This window comes from Ixodes scapularis, unplaced genomic scaffold (assembly GCF_016920785.2).
Source record: "Ixodes scapularis isolate PalLabHiFi unplaced genomic scaffold, ASM1692078v2 PGA_scaffold11__112_contigs__length_91849675, whole genome shotgun sequence".
NCBI lineage: Eukaryota > Metazoa > Arthropoda > Arachnida > Ixodida > Ixodidae > Ixodes > Ixodes scapularis.
This window is the reverse complement of record NW_024609837.1, coordinates 3,463,456-3,485,361: the sequence shown is the minus strand read 5'-3', so window position 1 is coordinate 3,485,361 and position 21,906 is coordinate 3,463,456. Positions and strand designations below refer to the sequence as shown.

Below are 21,906 nucleotides of genomic sequence, written 5' to 3'. Positions count from 1 at the left end.
TAGAGGGGGCGGGGGCGGACCGGCGTTGGCTGGTTGGCTCGCCAGGAACGCTTGGGGGCTTGCCAGGGTTTGCCGCTTGGGCAGGTCAAACCTGTGTCAAACCAGTCAAGCGGGCGTACGTTCCATCGGCTCCTAAAACAGAGAAAAACAAAAACTAAACAAACGAAGCTGGATACCGACGGCCAGCGGAGTCAACGCGCACGGTAAGAGTCCAAACGACATCCTCATATCTTCATAAATGTCAAATTTCCTGAAATACAACGCGCACAAACGATCGCGCCTCATCTTCGCGCATCAGAGAACAGCAGTGACTCTTCGGGGCGAGTAGCGTCGTCTTGATTTCGTTTTCGGTCATATGTAAACACAAACCAGATACGCCCGATGACAGAGCGCATGTAACGCGTCTTGTTGTCGTTACACCGAACCGATATTAATGGCAGCAGTAATCTTAAAAGAATACAGAGCGGGCGATAGCGATACCCGGGTTTAGAACCGTAAACAATCGGCGCTTGCATGATCATCGTGTCGTGGGATCAACAAAAGCGATCAGCAGGTGCGTTCTCTACGGATAGGCGAATATGTCGTCAAATCTGAATTCTTTGTGTACTAACAAAGAATAAAACGTGTTTTTTTTTGTTTTTTTTTTTTTTTTGGTGAGACACATTTGAAGAATCAGTTTGCGTTTGCGATCTGTACGTGCATAGACCGGCCTCTTCAATGTTAGGTGAAACAGCGGAGCTAGTCGGTTAGGAGAACGGGACCCAGACCCGTGCCAATTTCAAAATAAGCTAGAAAGGTGACGCGTTCTTTCGCATACTCAGATGAGTTAACGTCATCGCTTCGAGACCTTAGCTTGCATGTCTCGGGTCTTTTACTGAACGGTGCGCGCAGCCCCATGAAAGAAACGTAGACCGAAAAGGAACGACCGTGACTGCTTCGTCGTCAGCTGTGTGTTTAGATACACCGCCGAAGCGGTGTTATATTCGTCGTTTCCCTGCTTGCGCGACGGGGTGTGGGCAGGGAGGTACTACTTGCGTTTTCAGAAAGCGCTGCTTGCAAAGTGCGGCATAGACCGCGCGCTGACGAGTTCTCTTGTTCGAAACGAAAGAGCGAATTTTCGTTTTGTTCTGCGTGTGTTGGACTAGTTGGTGCAAAATAAATAAACGCTGTATACACAATTACTTTCCTTTGCTGATTAACGTTTAATAGTAAACTATTTTTCACCAAATTTATTTCATCTAATAATTTCAGAAAAATAAATTATTACAATTACTTATAATTACTTCGAGCATAAAAAATGTTACAGATAAAATTAAGCTAAATAACCATCAGACAAAGAGCAACAATTTCAACAATTATGGGTACATAGTACATCATGTCTCCATAGCCATAAATGCAGCGCATAAAGAATGTTGGGAATAATTTCGAGATTATGTATATAAAAATAGAGCCAGAAAGAAAAGCACACACACAATTGCTTGTAGCTGTCAAGAGACAGGGGCAGCAATTGGCTTTGATCCTTACCAGAAAATGCCTGCATTACAAAAAATGTAATGATTTTGTTTCTGAGAATATTTAGGGCATATCTGGATGTAGGGAACATTATCTTGACATTACAGCTTACATACATTTGCAATTCAAAGCATTACCACTTCAGCTGTTTCTGTCAAAACAAAGTTTTAAAAAAAGTTTCTTTTTTTTTTTTGTGCACTGGTTTGAATGGAGAGGAAAGAGCTAGGAGCAAAGGATATACTTCACAATGGACATAAAGGTTTGAAAATGAAAACAGTGCAGAAGACAAGGGACCAAATGAAAACAGACACCGACAGCGGTGACCCGCAACTAATTTTTATTGATAGAAACAGTGCCACATATATCAGCGCAGGCACAAATTAAAAGAGAAAAGAAGGAAGAGGGAATCAGCCTTAAAAAAAAACACTACAAAAAGCCATAAAACATTATGCTTAAAACGCAAGCAAGTCGTGGTAGAAGGAAAGGAATCTCCTTTCTTGAGGGGGTAACTGAAGGACGGTTGACCCAGGCATCACTTAATCTTGCTATTTCTAAGGCCTCAAGAATTTCACGTGTCGGCTGTTCACAGTGACGTTTTATAACCTCACATCTTTGAAACTCGGGCAACCAACAGCAGTCACCCAAGGGCAGTCATGCCAATGAATTCCAAGGTGACCAGATATCACCGAGGGCACATTGTAGGCATGTTTTCTTTGCCAGCCTGTTTGATCCAGATAACGCTTGCTGCTTGACAAAGGGAGTGAATAAACAACCCTCTCAGCGCAGGTGACGAAATGATCACAATGCTTCATCTTGCAAGTGCTAGCAACCCTGTAGCAGAAAGGTTGATGGCTCTGCACAACCTTGACGTTTTGTCAGGAGTGGAGAACAACATATACACATCACATCTGCCTGCTATTGTTTTGGGGTTGTGGGCTAAACCGTGAATATACGGAATGACAACAAACTTTCCCTTTTCCCATGCTTTTTTGGAAGTTTCTTTGCACGTCATAGGCCCAACCTATTTTTCTTTGAGCAGAGACTGGGAAGGGAATCCAGCGACAGTGCGGTATTTGTTCGCTTATTGAAGCTAAGTTAAATTTTGTGAAAGCATGGCTTCCGCAGAGCGTGTGTACAACAAGTCTTCGCAATCGCCCGCTTTACAATTTTTGAGTGTGCTGACTCAAAGGGCAGCAGTGACTTGCCGGCACATGGTTCGTAAGTCCAACATATATGGCTCAGACACATAGTTAACATGAAATCTCAAAATCAGATACAACCAGCTCCAGGGATTTCATGAGTTAGAGCAAGTGGCGAAAGGCAGTTGCTAAAAACTCTGAAAACTTCAGTCATCAACGCATGAAAAAAGACAACTCAGTTTTGAACAGGACTTGCAACTTTGGTATCCTCTAGGTGTTCTAGGATAAGGTGGTCAAGGCTTGCCAAAAACAAGTCGCTAAGTGTGGGAGATGATCCAATGCGAACCACTTTCCGTTGCGAATAGATATTTCCCTCCCAAGCTGCAAATGTCGACTTTACGTACAAATCAAAGAGAAAGCCTTCAGCTGATAGGCCCGCAGTATTTTAAAAGGCCACAACACCAAGCCTGCACAATGCAGTCACTAATGCAGACAAGCAGTTCACTGTGAGGCAAGGATGTAAATCCTTAATGTCAAACGAACAGGCCATATACCAGTCTGCTGGTTATCTTTAAGAAAGAATGATTTCTTCTGAACCCTGCCTCACAAGAAAAGGATCGTCAACATTTAACAGATTAAGACTTCTTTGTAGGAACAATGCAGTGGTCTTCTGCCAAGTGACGGCCTTCGAAACAATAACATGTAAAGGGAAGTCTACCTTGTGCGTCTTAGCTGTGAAGAATAGTTCTAAGCTAAGTTCTTTTCCTGCGTCAATTCCTTTAAAAAGCCACTGAAAAGAAAAAAAAAATGTTTTTTTCTTAGCAGTCTGGTTGGGAGACATGTGCCAAGAAATAAATTTTACGAGAAAAAAAAAAGCTTTTTTTAGAGCAATATTGATAACAAAAGACGCGATTTAGTTGATAGTCACCTCCTCTCCACTTGTTTTCTCTCTCGGCATTTTGGGTACCTGGAGGAGAGTGGATTGGCTTGGCCATCTCATTGAGGTGGAGAGAGTTTATGGCCATTCTGTGACGTCGTGGACTTTGCGCGCAGAATTTAAAACAAATCTTACACCGTCAATAATAATGTAAGAAATGAAAAAACAGTTAAGGCGCAGGCAAGCGGTGTAGGTTTACCATTCTTTTTTTTAGACCACCTGAGACTGGGTGGAAGAAACACGATGACGTCTTAAAAACGTCGTCGTCGTCTTGTTTCTTCCACCCAGTCTCAGGTGGTCTAAAAAAATGGGAAATGTAAGAAATATTCTTTTTCGCTTAAAATTAATTTTTTGATATGCATCTCCCAACCAGTCTGTTCACGCTTCCCCACTGCGCAGGCACGGCCCCGCCGGATTCACGACTTATGTGACGAAGCATCTGCGTTGCTGTGCCTTTTTCGTGTTTTATTTTTGAGGCGCATCCACTTTGACCTTGAGTGGCGCGTGCTTGATGATATATTTTTATGGGCATCTTCCGGGCACAACGCCGACACATTTTCCCGTAAAGGGACATATAAGGTCTTCGCCTTGAAACCAGGCTCGATCTAAAATGGCCCATAAAAATCTATGCCTGCACGAAGCAATCTAAACCTTTCGTTAAAGGTGTATTTCACAGGTCGTTTTTTTACTTGTAAAATAACAAAGCGTAGCTCCCTTTGTGTAAAAAAGAGGGCCGAAAAACTTGCCAGGGTCAACGGCGGACGACGATGCAGACGACCGAGTGGAGTTGCGGGGCGTGTTCGGCACACATATTGATAGATGGCGTCGGGAGCAGTGTCAGAAGGCGTAGCCAACTAGCAAAGGAAAGCAGATGACATGCAGACGAAATCTGTTGGCAGCAGAAGCTTCGTCGTTATGCAACCACTTTTTTTTTCAATATTTTTTATTTGAAGTTTTGCTTTTATTATTTGCATTTATTTTTAAACCAATGGTACATCACAAAAAAGATTATGTTCATTTTAATAAACCACGGTGGTCGCTAGCACTCTCGATAAGGAGGTAGCGCCATCTATCAATACGTGCTCGAAACTTGTCTAACCACCCGACCTGGCGTCGCCGTCCGCCGTTGACTCTGGCGAGTTTCTTGGCCTTATTTTTTTACAGAAAGGGAGCTACGCTTTCTAATTTTACGAGAAAAAACCAACCTGTGAAGTACACCTTTGATGAATGGTTTAAATTGCTATGTGTAGGCGCCACGTTTTACGGCCTATATTAAATAGAGCCTGGTTATCTGAGTCACCCTATATATTGGGTATTCAAGCGTGTCATAGTCAACACAACACTGCCGTGCGTATTCAAGGCAGTTTGTCTTGACAACATCCTTTGACGAAACCAGTGATACGAATCAGCATGTAATATCTCGCCTTTGCGTCTGGCCAGGTGACATTCCCTAGGCACGGATGCCTAGGTCAGCGGGCACTGGCAGCCAGCCACTCCACTTCCCTCAGCGACGCACCGCAGCATCAACGCAGAGCCCAACATGGCCGCACGCGCGTGTGTATTAGCCATTTGCTGTCATGCCTTCTCTGGCCACCAGAGGGAGCACCGTGATGTCCAATCACAGTGTTTGCCACTGCGTATATTTTGTGACTCTATCGAGGTAACCCGCACTCTATAGTAAAACACTCTTTCCTCTAGCTGCTTTGCCGTATACTGAAGCCACATGTGCGAGAATATGTACCATATTTTCCGGTGTATAAGTTGCGTTTTTTTTCGCCAAATTTCCTTTGGTGGGACTTACAAATAAATATATATATATATTATATATATATATATATATATATATATATATATATATATATATATATGAATTTTTTCTTTGTAAGTATGAGTCTCAACTGTGCAACATGTAGGCTGTATTGACATTTACAGCAATGATGAAAAGTCTGAAACTGGCAGTCTGAACACGGTTCGAAGCGTGGTGGCATAAGTCTGCCGCTGCAGCAACTCTGTGCGCCACCCTTCGCAGTGCTCCGTAACTATGTGGTGCGGCTTTAAATAAAGATGCAACTTATGTACCAGCTTTTCGCGACAATGGCCTTTTATAGGGGAGTGTTAGTTAATGGTTTAGACAGGAAAATATGGTATCTGCAGAAAAGTCTTCGTTTGCACAAGCATTTATGCAACGAAAGCATGTGTTCAAAAACCACTTTTTTGCATCAGTGCCTTTTAGATGCTGCACACAACTGTTGAGATGTTATATTGAGTGGGTACGGTGTGTGACGAAAGACGTGTTAGCTGACTTCCGGTGGGCTGCATACTTCTGTATTTTAGTGTATCATGTTGTGACTTAACAGGCACATATCGCTAGTTAATTGGCATCTACTCGTCATACAACCTTTGCACGGTTAAAACTGATCTAGATAAGGTACGTCAAGCCTCTCTCTTTTTGGGGGATGGTTTCCACACAATATGTTTGCTTTGGAATGACGGTAAAAAAGGGCCGTATACCGGTCTTGCTGAAGTGAAGTGTTCTTTTTTTGTGCTTTGTGGAGAGCGGGTGTTTGAATGGGTCTCTTCAAACATAATGAGGACGGTATTTTTATGTTTATCTTTATTAAAACACGAAAAAACTTGAACAACTATATTTATTGCAATTCAGTGACTGATTGTTGCATGTGGTATGTGCCATATTCTTCGAATTTCCATTTGAGCCATAAGTAAAGAAAAACTATAGTACTTGATAATTAAAGAAATAAGTTTTTGTTATCACATATCATCAAACTATACTTTTGCATACCCAATTATGATAAGGACACTAACGTATGCAATTATTCAAATTCATGCTCTGTTTTTTTGTTTGTGACATATGCTAGATACCACGGCATGACAGGCTAAAAAGAACTGTAGCATGATCTAACACTACATAGCGTCTAAACAAGCATGGCATAGCATGAGCTATCGTAAAATCCCGCAGAACGGCCCACTTTGTTCAAGTGCCCCCCATTAACGTGTTCTAAACTTAGGAATTCTGCTAATAAGTGCCTCATTTGACTGGACAAATGCCCATGTTTAGATCAACCCAGTTTTCAGTGAATGTGGAATGGGTGTTCCCCTGGTATTTTACGGTATAGTTTTTCTTCAATTAACCCTTTTTTTAATATCGCTGATGTTCCTGAAATTTCACTACAATGTTCAAGCATTTGCATAGGTAAGACACCATGTTCATGTTTTGGGTGTCAAAATAATTTAGGCAAATTTGAGTAATATCATTGAGGGCTTCTAGCAATGGGAGAATAAGCGAGCCAGCTGGGAAATATTTTTTTTTTCTATTTAGTGAGGATTCTTAACAGTGTTCTGTGGATAGCCAAGTCGAATATCAGCTGCTTGACTAAGTACCAATTAACACTGAAACAGTACAGCTTATATGTTGAAGAACTCCGTTTGTATTTATACCACCAAAGTCTTTCGAAGTGAGCTTCCTTAGGACCATTATATGCTAGCAAATCATGTTTTAGCAAGTGGTAACTAGAAAACTATAAGCTAAATGAAAGAATTCAGGAACAATTTCAATGCAGAGCTTTTTAAGTATTTAGGAAATTTCCCACCTGCATCCTCTTTGCCATTACACTTGGCTATCATTCTTTGCTCATGCAAACCATTATTTGCCATAAAAACATTGTCTGGTGACATGCCATAAACAGTACTTTGTTCACTAACACGAATGACAGTTGCTCGATATCATCTGTGTGTGCCCGACTGTATACATGGCTTGCACGTGGCGCCATCACACCGTGCTGGTGGTCATTGCCAATTGTTCTTGTTTAGAAAAACAAGTTTAGTGGTGCAAAACGTATGCTGCAGAGGGTCTGCACTCAGCCACAAGGCCTCCACAATGGCTGCTGCTGTGACGTCGGTGCAAGCCATGTATAGTTCTATGCGTGTGTAGATGGCATGTTGCAACGAGTGCTGTGGTGTTGCATGGCGCTGTGCGGGCTGCAGGGGGGAGCTGGTGGAGAGGGGGCATCAAGGGCAGGTGCAATGCTTTGTGCATGGCCCCTCCTCCCTGGCAGGCACCTCCTCTCTGGCACTGCTCAAGAACAAAGGTGAGGACCAGACAACAGCCAGTGGAGGTATTTTTTTTTTAACATAATACAAACAGAATGAACCAAATTGAGAACCAGTGAAAATAAAATGTGGACCCAATGGATTAAACCTGTGCTTATCATAAGAAATAGGAGAAACTGGCTTCATTTGCTCGGATATTGTGATTTACCTGAAAGCTGTGGCCTTAGGTGGAACGCTATTTTGGTACAAATAACGAGAAAAAACTCGCATGGCTCGAAGTTGAAAAATTACAAATTGCAGTCGGTGAAAATAGTTTTGAATGGCCAAGAAATCAAAGGTGCAGTTTCGAAAGTGTCCCTGACACATTGAATTTTATCTTGCAAAACTTTGTTTTATCTGCAAAACTATAGTTATGTCTTGTTTGATCCACGAAAATAAGTTTGACCCACAAAACCTATGTTCAGCCTGAAACATTCAATCTGCAAAACTTGGATCCACAGAACTCATATCTGCAAAACTTACGTTTGACCTGCAAAACTTAGTTCTATCTCCAAAACTTATATACTTTGATCCACAAACCTATATTTGATCCACAAAACTTCATTAATTCTGGAAAAATTCGATCCACATAATTTATTTAAATATGCAAAACTTTTGATCCACGAAACTTAGTTCAATCTACAAAACTTAGTTCGATCTGCACAACATATTACTATCCCAAAAACTTTGTTCTTGAAATTCAGATGTGACGGTCATCTTAGACACCATAGGTGAGAACTTGCACTTACCCTCAAAATCGCCTTTCATAGCAGCATTGACAACACAGCTAGCATACCCTTTAAGTAGGTCACACTGCAGTGTCCCAGTCAGCTTTGCCTCATTTCTCGTTGACCCCAAAACACAGGGTGGGTTCTCATATTAAACAAGCCGACAAGATGCCAAGAATGACAAGCGTATCCCGCCGTGACCGCATCTCCGTACGGGAGCCATTCCCAGAATAGTCTCGCAGCCCCTCACAGTTGGATTCGAAGGAGGAAGCTTGGGGGGGGGGGGGGGGGGGGGTGTTTCAATGTCAGTGCCAGGGCTCACGGTTTCTGCCCCACCGTCTTATCTAAAGGAGAGCCATTTCGTAACAGGGGGCTTCCAGCGAATTGCGCCCAGGGATCCTTGGCTTAAGAGATGACGAAAAGAGGAGGGTTTGTTGTTTTCCCGGATTTTGATATACGTGCACCTGCAGACCTTGGTCTCTTTCGGTGTGTGTTGCGGACTAAATGGAGGCGGAAGCTCTCGTTCCTGTGGAAGCTGTCGAGATGGGCTCCGGTGGGCTAGCATGAAATCGGAATGTGACTTCCCCCAAACGGCTTTGTTTTGAGTAGTGTGCTAACCGTTGAGGCTGGGACTTGACTTTTCTAAGCTACTCTGTCTTAAATTTCTTGAGCAATTCGCTGAGCTTGTTGTCCGTGCCCGAATATAACATAATTTAATTGCATCAAACCTAACCTTTCCTAACCTGATTGTGTGTGACAGCTGGACATTACTAATTGCCTAAGAAAACTCTATGTATGCTATGGTCAATTCAGGATTACCTGTCGTAGGTTAAGAGTAGCAGGACGAGCCGTTCCCACAAAAATTTCTGCTCACTGTGATTGGCAATTCCCTCCTCTACAGCATTTTTTCTGCTAAATTGAAAAGAGTGGATGGCATGGAAGGAGCTTGGACCTGCTATTCTTAATCTGCAACAGGCTATATGCTTGCATTTAGTTCACAGTCATAACGTACACGACAGTTCTATTAGACCTAAACCACGACTATACTCAACAGAATTAACCTGACTGGGATCTACCTTGCATAATGCGATAACGTAACTAAATACCATCAGTGATTGGGTACATTATTGAATGCTGTGTAAACAGTTGCAAGCTACATACTACACCACCCCTAGGCTGACTGTACAGTGGGAGCTATGTGCTTGCTGAACCAATCAGATGTCTCCTTTTCGTCACCTGACCTTGCTCTCTGCATGCGAGTGTGGGTGGGAGCGTGATCACGTGACGAAAGACAGACGTTTGACTGATTCAAGGACCATGTAGCCTTTCATGCACTGTCAGCTCATGGGCGAATAAGAATGAATTCAGAAGTGGCATTGAGGCCAGCATGGTTTCACTAGCTGTGACACGCTTAACTGGATGCATGTCTCTAACAGTGCTAAATGAGTTGGAAGCATACTTAGCTTGATATGGGCTTATCTCAACTCGAAAGTGTTGTCGTAAAAGTGCAAAAAGCTACCAGTTATTACACTTTCATGCTGTAAAAAATGTCACTCACCATAAAGAAAACTCTTATGAGAGTAAGATGCTTATGCAACAAGTTATTGAATCAGTAGTGTGCTAACTGAAGTTTTTTTATTCTTCTATTTTTTTTTGCTTAGACAAGAGGAAGAAGTTGACCCTTTCACAGGTAGAGGACTGCCTTCCTGTGCTTCTGGCATTGTTGCAGGTAAGCCTCCGCTTGTATGTGTGCAGTGTTGCAGGCTCATGGAACTAGAATGATGGATACACTAAAATTTATGCTTTATTCCTGATTTCACTTTATGTGCAAGCAAAGCCAAAGCAACAAACGCTGAGCCCTGAACGATGCTTGCACTGCACGAGCACATCTGCTCAGCAGGGATGCTGAAAGCCCAGAGCTTGCTCTTGTGGCTTCTGCTATAATAACACTTAGTGTGAAGCAAAATATAGCTGTGTTGGTATTTTACAATAATCAGTGAAGTTGGCAAAGTGAAGGGAATATGTTAAAGGTGACAATTTTGTGCAAACATATATATATATTCTTTTTTAAATTTTTTTATATGGTTTGTGTAAATAAAGTTGTAAGGTGGGCAGTAAACCTGACTCAACCAGCTCTGTTCCCCATTTATGCCACAACTGTCCTCATTCTGGAAGGCATTGGCTTTGTATGTTTGTGCTGTCTGTGGGCTTCTCTTGCCTAACTGCTTCGCTGCAGTGCTTCGGTGCGCAGTGGCAAAGCCAGCTTGTTTAAAAGGCACGTTCACACTGTTAATTCTTTTAAGGCAAGCGTTTAGGACCTCGTGTCGCAGAAAAGCCGGCGACGGTGCTGGTGGGACAGTAAAATCCTTATGGGTAGGTAGGGTCATGACGTCGCGGCTACATGACCTTGGGCGGGAATTTCAAACAACCAACAATGCTCGCGTGAAATGTGACATTACGCGTGGAATGAAAGGGATTAAAACGTGACATGTAATGCGAATTAAAGGTTGCTGCATGTCTCGAATGATTTCACTTCGTAAAGTAATTCATTTGCCTTAAAGAAAAGTTTAAACAATTTTAGGCGGTATTCAAACCCCCGACCCTTCGGTTGCGGGGCAGACACGCCACTGACTAGCCATGCAAGGCACGCTTGCATGGCTTGGGAAAGAGCGACAGTTTATATGTTTTGCTATCATACCTTTTATTGTGTTATTTCTTTATTCCAATTTTATTTGTATTTATTTAATTTTTGTTTATTATTTTAATATTTCCATCTAAACCCTGCTGCTCTCACCAGAATGTTAGCATTCAAATCAAATTCTTTTCAGAGCAGCTGTGCTAATAGCTCAGGATTGCCACCTAACCAACTCAGGTTCGAGGGCCACCGGAGCTTGAACCTTATATATCAACTTTATATATCACCTTAACATCTATAACGCTCCCAGCAGAGACTTAGCTAGGCCATCCAGCACCCGGGGCCCTCATGTCTTTCGTAGGCCTCTCCTCCACCGCCATTCACTGCCAGAAATTGCAACCAAGCGTCGTAAGCAAAATAGTTAGATGTCATTGCCCTAAGCAACGCATGCATGAAGGTGCCCTAATGGTGACCTCTCCACTTCCCTCATTTTGGAAGGGGTCGTTTTCATATATTTGCGGCATCTACGGGCTTCTCCTACCTTGCTGCTTCTTTGCGGTGCTGTGGTGCACAATGGCAAAGGCAGCTTGCCGTGGACACAAAGGGGGTGATGAATTGTTTTCCAAAACAAAAAGTGTCTGCTGTTGTCAGCTAGGCATGACACATCAAGGAGGGAATAGTAACGTACGGGATGTCTCAAAACAGACAGATTAACCGATGAATGAATCAATTCCATTGGGGACATCTTAATTAGTGTTGAGCCCTGCTGTTTGCTTGTTCGACTCATGGTCATAGTGATTAAATTGTCTTGTCTGCCTTTGCTGTCTTGAAGCATCCCCAGAGTCCTGCTGTGGTTCGTGACATTGTTCTCGTGCTAAAGGAGCTGGTTAGTGAAAAAGAAGGTGAGTTACACCTACTGTATGAGTCAAATGGATTTTGATCTTTTGAAGGGACCTAGCTCATAAATCAGTTTTCTAACAGATTGTGCTAAGACTTTGTACAGAGGTGGCCGAAACTGGTGTATCTTGTGTAAAAAAATTTGGACGTGTGCACTTCCCTGAGGAAAGAGCTTTGTTACATTATCATTCTTTCCAGCTAACAATGGAACCGTTAGAGTACCGTCCCTCGGAGCATAGTGCAGGGACGATGTTGCAGCGTCATTAGTCCTTTGAATTAGGCAAAGCATAAGTATAATGTTGAAGTTTCGTCTTTTGAAGTAGAAAAGGACGATGTTGCAAAACCATACGTCGTAGTTCAAGCTTCATCGCAGTGTCATTATTTCCAGCTAACAAAGACGATGTGTCAGTATCGTCCTTTGCAGCATAGTATATAGACAATGTTAGAGCAGGATCTTTGCCCACTGTACCTTATTGCACTTTCTTACCGCAGCCCTTTAAAGTGGGCAAAGCATCAGCATAATGTTGAAGTATCATCCTTTGCAGCAGGCAGGGATGATGTTGCAAAATCATTCCTTGGGGTACAAGCTTTGTTGCAGTGTCCTTCTTTCCTGCTTACAAAGACAGTGTTGTAGTACCATCTCTTGCAGCGTACAGGGACAGTGTTGCGGCATGATCCTTGCTCACTGTGCCCTCTCTTTTCTTTTGGTTCCCTGAAGTGGGCAAAGCGCGCTGCCGGGCACTGGTGCAGTGCAATGGCAGCCAGGTGCTGCTCACCCTGCTTGCCCATCACCGGGAGATGGGTCTCACCGAGCCCACCTTCCTGGTCACCCTGTACACTCTGCTCTCCAAGCTGGCCTCCAGGGGTGAGGACTTTTGGGACGGTCATGGCCTGCTAAGTTTAGCGGGGAACCACAGTGTCGCACGTGACACCGTAATGTCGCACAAAGGTTTTCTTCTCGAAACTTGTCAAGGAAATCATCATGTGACGTGACATTACATAATCTTGTGACATCATGGCCATGTGATGTCAGAGTGTCATGTGACATTGTGTCAAGTGATGTCATATTTTCCTCGATGAATTCGGGGGATAAATTGTGACATCATGAGACAATGTAACGTTTGCACTTTTGCTAGATTTTGAACCGTAAATGTTTTGTACCTGTTACAGGGAAGGGAAACAGATACCCATATACGGCCAGGCCACTTCGTTTTTGGGGTTAAATACGACTTTACCTTACCTTTCTTCTACCCCAGAAGTGCTTTCTGAAGCCTGAGTCTTCTCCAGAAAATGGAAGCTAACTTTTTTCACTCACTGAGCGCTGCAAAAACTGCATCTTATTACATGTTACGTTACCATCGTGACCAATCACTTGATGAGCCAATCAACGAATTGATAAATCTATTGGGAGGAAGTGGGTTCTCAAAAAATATCTTTTGTTTATTGGTCTATCTCTGTGATTTTTTGCTCAGGCATGCAGTTTACTATGCTGATTTCAAAACTGCAAACATACTTCAGATATCAGTTGTTTGTCAAAAGTTATCAACAAAATAAAATATTAATTAGTTAATTTTAGGATAAGTTTTAAAAATCCGTTTTATCCTAATTTCAATGAAAAAAAGGTATTGATTGCTTTCTGAAGAAGTGCCATACAAGCTAAAGCTATTTTTATTTCTTTAGCACTGTATAATCTTGTAAAAAAATTAAAGTGAACAGAAGACATATAATAGAGGCTATAAGAATGTCTAATAATGAAATGCCAGTTCTATATGCCAAAAATATCATAATAAAAATAGCTTTAGCTTGCAGTCTAGTTCATTCCAGAGAAAATAGTACCAAGTCCATGAAAATCGTTGAGCGCAAGCGAATCAAAAAGCCTTCCAGGCCGGAGGATGTGCTGAAAAAGATAAAGCTGGGAAACTAGACCTCGAAATGTGGGTATGCATAAGTAACAAAGCTGAAGCTTTAGTTGGGTGGAATGCCTTTGGTTTGCATTTCATACTAAAGGAGAGACACGGCTAGGGAAAGCTGCCTCATATGCAAAAATTGGTTAGCCGTGAAAGCTTTTTTAAGTGTTTTTTTTTCTTTTTCTCTAGGCATGGGCGAAGCTGTCGAACACGAACTTGATCCAATTGCGTCCACCAGGGTTAGGGCGGCTTGCGTTTTTGTCCATGCGGAGGTCTTGTTCCACGCATGTCTCCTCTTTCTGTTTAGTCTCTGTATGTTGAATTTCGAACCCGGTTCCCAGCGTTTTTGTCCATACGGAGGTCTTGTTCCACGTATCCTCTTTCTGTTTAGTCTCTGTAGGTTGACTTTCAAACCGGTGTCCCCAGCCATCCAAACTCGAAGCGGCGCAGAACGAAACAAAGAACAACCTATCTATCAGTGAGGACTACTCGAAACGAGTTCAGGGAATCAGAAAAAAATTGCTCCAAAGCTCGAAATTGAATAAGCTTGCCGGTAAAAAGGTCACTTTGATATACGACGGGTTCATATCACACGAGCGAATGACGTTTTAGCGAACAGCGACGTTTGAGCGAATCGACGTTTTAGCAAATAACGGGGGCGTGCGTTAACCCATCCCCCGCGCTGCGCTTATGCCTCGCGGTGACAGTCTGCGGCGTCCCATTACAAAAATGTGAACCCATTTGGCCCACCCGAAAATGCCGCTTCGAGGCGTCCGACTATTCGCTGAAGTGTTATTCGGTGAAACGTGGGTGTTCGCTAAAACGTCATTCGATCAAGTGAGTGCCTCCCCTTGTGTTGCACAGGCTTCAAGTCCATGACTAAAGCCTAGCCATGTCAGTTATGATTAAGAATTTCGCCTACTCAACTTAAACGCGAGGAGTATTCTGGTAAAGCTGATAAACTCGAAACTGCTATTCTGAATACCAAACCTGATATTGTTGTAATCTCTGAAACGTGGCTGTCAAACAATATACAAGACAGCAAAATCACGCCTCTCAACTACACAGTCCTGCGCGGATAGGGGATCACGTGGCGGCGGAGTTGCGATTCTTGCTGGAAACGGGATTTCATGTACATTGCTGCCCGATTCCCAGGGAATTGAATGCTTATAGTGTAAAATCGGCTATAAGAACAGTTGCTGCTTCAATGCTGTTGCCTACAGGTTTCTAAACACAGCCCCAGAGTTCTTTCGTAATATGTACAGTTATATGCGTAAGAATCTTAACATGAGTAGCAAGATCATAATAGCAGGCGACTTTGATTTACCGCTAGATGATTGGTCCTTTTCTAAACCCCAAAAATGATCTCATGGTGCTGACATTTTTTCAGAACTATGTTTTCATTATAACCTAACTCAAATTGTTACCGAAAACACTCATATTCAAGGCTTGACACAAACAGTGCTTGGTTTTTGTTAGTGATCATTTTCTGAGCACTTGACAAACCAAGAGAATGGTGAAGGCACCAAGTAGATGATTGGAGTCCTGTACACTGTCCCTATGTATAATTTTAATTTTTTTAAATATTCTAGGTCCTTATCAGAACACCGCATTATCCGAGTTTGAATTAATGAGCCTTTGCTGTAAGTGAAAGGGATAGGATCTCTGTTGCAGACGCCAAGTTTCCCCTGAAGGCTCGTCTTCTGGGGGCTCTCAAGGTTCCGCTCGAAGAGCTCAAGAGGTTCAAGGTGAAGCTGAGGGTTCGGCTGGCAGCTCTGCTACTCCTCACCAAGGTTCTGCCAAACAGCTGAGTTCTTTTCCTTGTCCTTCACCGCTACTCTTCAGCGGCTGTCATTTTGGATTAAAGGTCAAGGTGAACTCCTTTTAAGCAAAAAGGTCAAAAGCATTTTTCTCGCCTTTTATTTTCCATATTTTCAAGATCGAAGACCACAGGGTCAAGGTGCCACTAGATAAAAGTAAACGGTTGCCATCTTGGTTAAGGGCCCAGGACGTAGCTCAACATCTTTGTCAAAAGCATTTTTCCCATCTCTTTAATTTAAGGATACAACTGGAAACAGCGCACAAACAACAAACACGAGAAAGGAGTAGACGGGACAAGTGCTGAACTTCAACAGATTTTTTAATAGAAGGAAAAATATAGAACTAACCATCCACACTGCTATTGTGTCGACACATGCTTGAGAAAGGCCACCCCGTTTTTATGTGAACAAACCGAAGCTTGACTGACGCATGTTGCGCCTTCCTATGTCAAATGCTTCGAGCAGTTCTCTCGAAGGTTTTTCAACCCCTTTTCCCAGAATCGTGACGCAGTCAAATCATGGCTTACACATGCAAGTCACACAATGTGAAAGTAGGTACGCTCCCACAGTGGATCTTCATCACAACGCATGCTTGTGTGCTCGATCGTTGACACAACGGCCAGTCTGCCCGATGTATGCTCGACCACAACTCCACGGGATTTGATACACCACCCCACCTCTCGCCTGACATACCTTGTTTCGTGGTTAGCTGTACACGTACATGGATAAATTACTTCCAAAATGTAACTTAATTACAATTACAATTACCTTGCTCCAAAAGTAGTTTAATTACTACTGCATGAAAAATGATTCGTTACAATTACAAATTGCTTTTAAAAAGTAGTGCAGTTATTTTACAATTACTTATATATGAAAGCGACCCGACTTGGGCCACATAACTTTAAACGAGTTGTTTAGTTGCAGCGCATTTGTTCATTCCTTGCCCCAGTGTTTGAGGAGGCTTAAATAAACGTCAAGTATTAAACTTTCTTTTTGTGATTTTTGTTAAATTAAGGATAGAACTTGACTGCTTGGGCAAGAGGTCCTACGTTCTTATATGTTAAATAAATAATAATAAATTAGTTCATATATTCGGAGGTGCCAGATCGCTAAAGTAAAATTGGGTTGACTTAGCCAGGCAAAGGCGACAATTAGTGATATCTAAATATTCTAATAGTATTAATATAAAACCACAATTTGCACGTGCTAATACAACCACATTCGCATACAAAATTTTCATGCTATTGTAAATTATTTACATCGAGTTGAAATTATACTGGCACAGAAATGTATAAAAATCGAACCGGGGTTTACGAATCAATGGTGACAATATTCACAGGTGCGAGGTCAGTCTCAAAAATGCTTATGCAAATAACATCCGAGTAAAACCAACAGGGAATAAACTAAAATAATACTAGGAAACAAATATGCGACAGTCCTGAAAGAGAGACACAGAAAACTGGCAAAAAAAAGAAAAATAACTTCATACAGAGTTCAGATCCCCAACATCAGCTGAAAGCTGAAGCTACATTTTTTTCATTCAATATTAATGCGAAAGCATTAGCATTCTCCCCTTGGCTGAGCAAAATGGCTCCAAGATTACAGCGCAGACGAACTAGGGGTGCGGAAGAACGACATTCATGCTTTCGCATTCATAACTTGTAAAAAGTGCACAAGTCTCCTCGAATTTTTTTCTTTTTTTTTTTTGCCATGTTTATGCTATTGTTTTTTTGTCTCTGAGCCTGCAATGTAAGCAACAGAACAACGCAACACTCTTTTTGTTGTGCGAGTGTGTCACCGAGAGCTGGGCCGCTTGTGCGAGCGCTGAGGCGCTGCAAAGCTTTGCAAAAGTAATTGTGCCTGAAAGTTTGCAATTACTGACGCTAGAAAGTAATTAAATTACAGTTACAATTTATTTTGCTGCAAAGCCTTGCAAAAGTAATTGTAATTGTGTTTGAAAGTTTGTAATTACTGATGCTAGAAAGTAATTAAATTACAGTTACAATTTCTTTTAGCCAAGGGTAATTAATCACAATTACAAATTACCAAGAAAGTAATTAAACTACAGTAATTCAATTACTGCAATTGAATCACTACCCAAGTATGGCTGTACATTTGTTTAATTTCTCCCTCCTATCAGCAACCCTGAAGCATAGGTGCAACATTTTGTGCAGCGCCGGGAAGAGAACCGGTACATCACACCGCCCCGCCATCTTTATCATATTATGAGAAAGCGTATGTAAATAAAGTATTACCTGTGGTCTCTTGTTTGGTTGCTGCCTGCGTTGTTGGTGTTCTATCTTGATCTCTCGAAGTAGCTTTTCGGCCATAGACAGCAAAACTGACACTGGGTAACCCGCAGTGCCGGTCCGCTCTACCTGCCACCCAAAGCTCTCTTTGAAGCGTATAATTGCAAGAATTTTTTAGGGCGGCTTGCAGGCATGATGACACAATGCCCCTCTTGACCAGCTTGGAATGAGCTGAATCATGTGGCAAAAGGCCCTTCTTTGTGCTGGGACGATAGGACAAACGTGATTCTTAGTGAACTCCAGTCCCAGGTTGAGGAACTGCAAAAGCATGCCGTCCTGGCTGTATCCTTCCAGGTCAAAGACCACTGACTCAAATAATGCTACACCCGATATAACCCTGTATTAAACTTATGGGTAGACAATGATTTTTTATTAATATGTCTGCGCTTAAAAGACGTTCAGAACATCACGGGTCACTTGTTTTGCTGTAGTGCCTAAACTTAGTGTCAACTTTTTTGTGCTACGTTGCCAAGGCTAGCATAGTTTCCACACTTCTGCAGCCCCGCACTGGTGCTAAAGCACTTGGCTTCATCGTGGCCTTCATTTGCACATGCTCTCACGCGAAGGAAAAACTAAGTTACACACTTACAGAAGTGGCTGAATTTGACAGCATTGAAGCACTGCGGAAGCTACCCTAGCCTTAACAATGTAACACGATAAAGGTTGATGAAACTGCTGTGCAGGTTGTCTCTCTCTTGGCACAGTGGTTGAGCGTCAGGCTCACAGTCTTGGGATCATGGGTTCGATTTTTCCTGGGGGACGTTTGGAATTTTGATCTTTTTTCTCAATTTAAATCCTTATCGCTCTTCTGCGCATTCGTTTCATTACTAAAGTGCATAGGATTCGCTCGTAAATGCTACCCCATTTAAACGTTGTTGCCAAGTGTAGTGGAGTGACAGTTCATGTCCCTAACCTCGAAAGTGTGGCACTAAAAGTTGGTGCCGAGCATAGTGCAATAACAGTTCCCACGTTCGCTCTGTAGGGCTGAATGCAACACTGTTGGGCAACGAGGGTTTGGTGGGCGAGTTGCTCCGCCTGGTGGACAAGCGCCCAACCCTCTGCCTGCAGACGGCACACTGCCTCGACTGCCTCGCATGGGCCACGCGCTCGAGTGAGTGTCCCACAAGCCGAACATGCGCGTGAATGGCGATTAAACGTCCGCATCAGTAACTAATTTAATAACTCGTTAATGAAGTACTCATTGGGACAAGGAAGCAATTATTTTAGTCGGTAAGAATTGTTTGTTATAATTGAGTCAGTACCAAATAATGTCAATACTAATTAATACTAGGCGAGTATTTATTAGTGCCACAGACTGGATGAATGCATGCATCAATAACTAAATTAATCAATAATTAAGTCACAATTGAAATGGTAAGCCCTCGCTCCTTATTTGAAATTTCCGGTTACTCTTGCATACTGCACCTATTTTGCTTGTTAGTTTTATTAAGGTTGGAATGTTCTTCGGTCTGAACAGGCATTAAAGTGGGGGGACATACATACGAACATGACAGTGCAATTAATACGGGTCTGGCGAACCCTCAGAGCGCAACGTCCTCCAAGTGGTGCAGCATGGGGACGCCCAACCCCTGCTCCTGCTGCTCTCTCCTGGCCCCGGCTGCCCCGTACCAAACGGCAACCACAGGGAAAAGCTGCTGGTGCGAACGCTCCGCGCCAACCTCCAGTGCCTGCTCAACATTGCCAACTGCAGTGAGTGCCAAACACACGTGTTGTTCTCTCGCCAGCCAAGGTGCTTTTGTCGACGTAGGCTATGTTATCGTTTGTTTTGTTTGTGCTTATGTGTAAGTTAGAAGCGCATGTTTTTGCAGCAGTGTTGTTTTAAGAATGTTTTTGGCCAGCATGCATCCCGTCGAGATATTTTGTGAAAATAACATTTCGGTGACGGCAGATGAATAGATGAATGTATACGACTTTGTTCGTTGAGTTGGGTGGTGGGTTGCACAAAATGGCCAGTAGTTTTAATTTAGGCTCCTAATATGTACAGAAAGTCTGATTTTAATTCGGACAGATTTTTTTTTTTTTTTAAATGGGAGAGAGTTAGTCCAGTTCTGTTTTGGCCCTTTTTTTCTCAGGCTCGGTGGGCATTAGATGTAGGGATACACGCGGTAAGTTGGCTAATTAACTGAAATTTGTTCATCAACTTTTTAATTATTGGTTTTGGAGGTCGCGTTGAAATTGCAGTATTGACGGCAATTACTATTGGGAAGCCAGACCAGTTGATAGAATTTGCGATGAGGTAATTGCTTTTAAGATATTAATCGGTTAAATTTCACAATTTTTTGCCTGATTTCAAACTCCAAAAGAGTATCGCAAGCCCCACCCACAATGACGCTCGAAAGAGCTTCGTCGTCATTCCAATTGCGTTGTCACTATTTTGGCAGCGCGTCCTCAGCGGGTGCGCCGAGGACGCGAGTGATGCTATGTCACGGTACGACGTGATCTCAGTCACACGATATCCCAATGTTGCGCGACGCCGCGGTGTCTCATGACACAATTCTGGAACAAAGCTCGGGGGTATTCGAGAAGCACGCAGTGTTTTTACCGGCTTCTTCAAGGTCGAATCCTTACCGATAGTGGACCCTACGACGTTCCAGAGACCGGTCGGAGGTGGCTCAGCGACGGCAGCACGCCAACGTTGCTGTGGCGCTGGTGCAGTACCCTGCCAGAGGGTGCCCCCTGGGAACGCCTGGTGGCACTGGCCTGCGTCGTGATACAGCGCTGCCTGCCCCCCTTCCGCCTGCCCGTGGCCAGCCTCGACGGTCCCATCGCGTGGCCCCCTCCGGAATGGGCCAATCGCGCAGGTGCGCATCGTGCCAGGGACGACGCTGTGCCCGGTACGTCTGCTCGCTTCCGGCGCGGTGCTCGGAGCGTGTCCACGGCCGGCACGCTTACCGCATCCTCGTTTGCAATCTCTCCTTTTCCGGTAGGACGGGTAGATGGCTGCCAGTTGATATTTTGAGGGAATGCTAAAAGCGTCGCGGAACGAGGACAAGAGAGGAATACTAAAGGCACATTGTTTGTTTTCTTCCTTGTCCTCGTTCCTTGTAGTATTTCTCGACTTTCTCTCGAAGATGTTGCACGCATGTCACAATGTTGCCTGCTGCAATCCTGGCGGTAGCGCAGCAATGGAGGCGGATATGGCAGATGCCTGTCCCGCTGCAGGTCACTCTCCGTCCCGGAGTCGGGACGCCGCAACAACATCAACCCTCGCATTCTCTCGGACTTTTTTTTTTTTTTTTGTGCTTCTGCGTGCAGCCATTGGGATTGCAACATACAATGGCGTGACACCCCGGCTTTTGCGGCGTCCTTTGCTGTCCCTTCGGGACCGCTTAGACGCATGGGTGGAACGGGACTCTAAACATTTCAAGCACCACGGTGATCGGTAAACTTTTCTCTCGTTCCGGTCTTGTGGGCGGTTCAGGAGACGGCCCAGGGTCCCTGATGGCCATGGACGCGGAGGAGTCCTCCCAGTCTGCAACCTCGTCTTCGTCGGAGCATGAGGCTGATTCTGAGAATGAAGTGAGGATCTTTAGAGGTGGATATGCAGTGTTCTCTTTTTCTTGGTCCGCGAATGGAAAGAAGCAAAGGATTATAGTAGTCTAGTGCTATAGTTAGTTTCACTTCATCCGCGAGCTGCGCAGAAGCTGCAGGTGCGAGCGTGTTGCCCCGGAAGAATGCCCGTACTGTGTGGGCGCAGGTGCTCAACAGGGAAGTCGGAAGCCGGGAGATCGTTCACTTAAAGTCTGCCACCCTTGCACGAAATGAATGTTGCTAAGCCACATAATAATCAAATTAAGATGAGGGATGTGATTTCAAGTTATCCTGAGGATGGGGCGTGTAAAGTTATTACAACAAGAAAAATAAGGAGAAGGCAAACACTTTGCCGCCATTCGA

At 43.5% G+C, this 21,906-nt stretch overlaps 1 protein-coding gene across 4 annotated transcripts in view; it reads left to right on the top strand.

The window, feature by feature from the left end:
• Positions 1 to 45: 45 nt before the first annotated feature.
• The window catches only part of LOC8029146 (cytosolic carboxypeptidase 1), a 45,425-nt gene continuing 23,564 nt past the window's right edge, over positions 46 to 21,906 (top strand). For 2 of the 4 annotated variants that reach the window (XM_040502035.2, XM_029980275.4), the window contains exons 1-10: positions 65 to 203; positions 5,029 to 5,142; positions 10,085 to 10,152; positions 11,891 to 11,960; positions 12,674 to 12,820; positions 15,537 to 15,668; positions 18,974 to 19,102; positions 19,537 to 19,701; positions 20,607 to 20,846; positions 21,434 to 21,531. In XM_040502035.2, coding sequence (XP_040357969.1) covers positions 5,049 to 5,142; positions 10,085 to 10,152; positions 11,891 to 11,960; positions 12,674 to 12,820; positions 15,537 to 15,668; positions 18,974 to 19,102; positions 19,537 to 19,701; positions 20,607 to 20,846; positions 21,434 to 21,531 — 1,143 coding nt within the window. In that variant the 5' untranslated portion in view covers positions 65 to 203; positions 5,029 to 5,048. Of the gene's footprint in view, positions 204 to 5,028; positions 5,143 to 7,590; positions 7,695 to 10,084; positions 10,153 to 11,890; positions 11,961 to 12,673; positions 12,821 to 15,536; positions 15,669 to 18,973; positions 19,103 to 19,536; positions 19,702 to 20,606; positions 20,847 to 21,433; positions 21,532 to 21,906 lie in introns of those variants that run through there. The other 2 variants (XM_040213406.3, XM_029980274.4) reach the window with 2 other exon arrangements.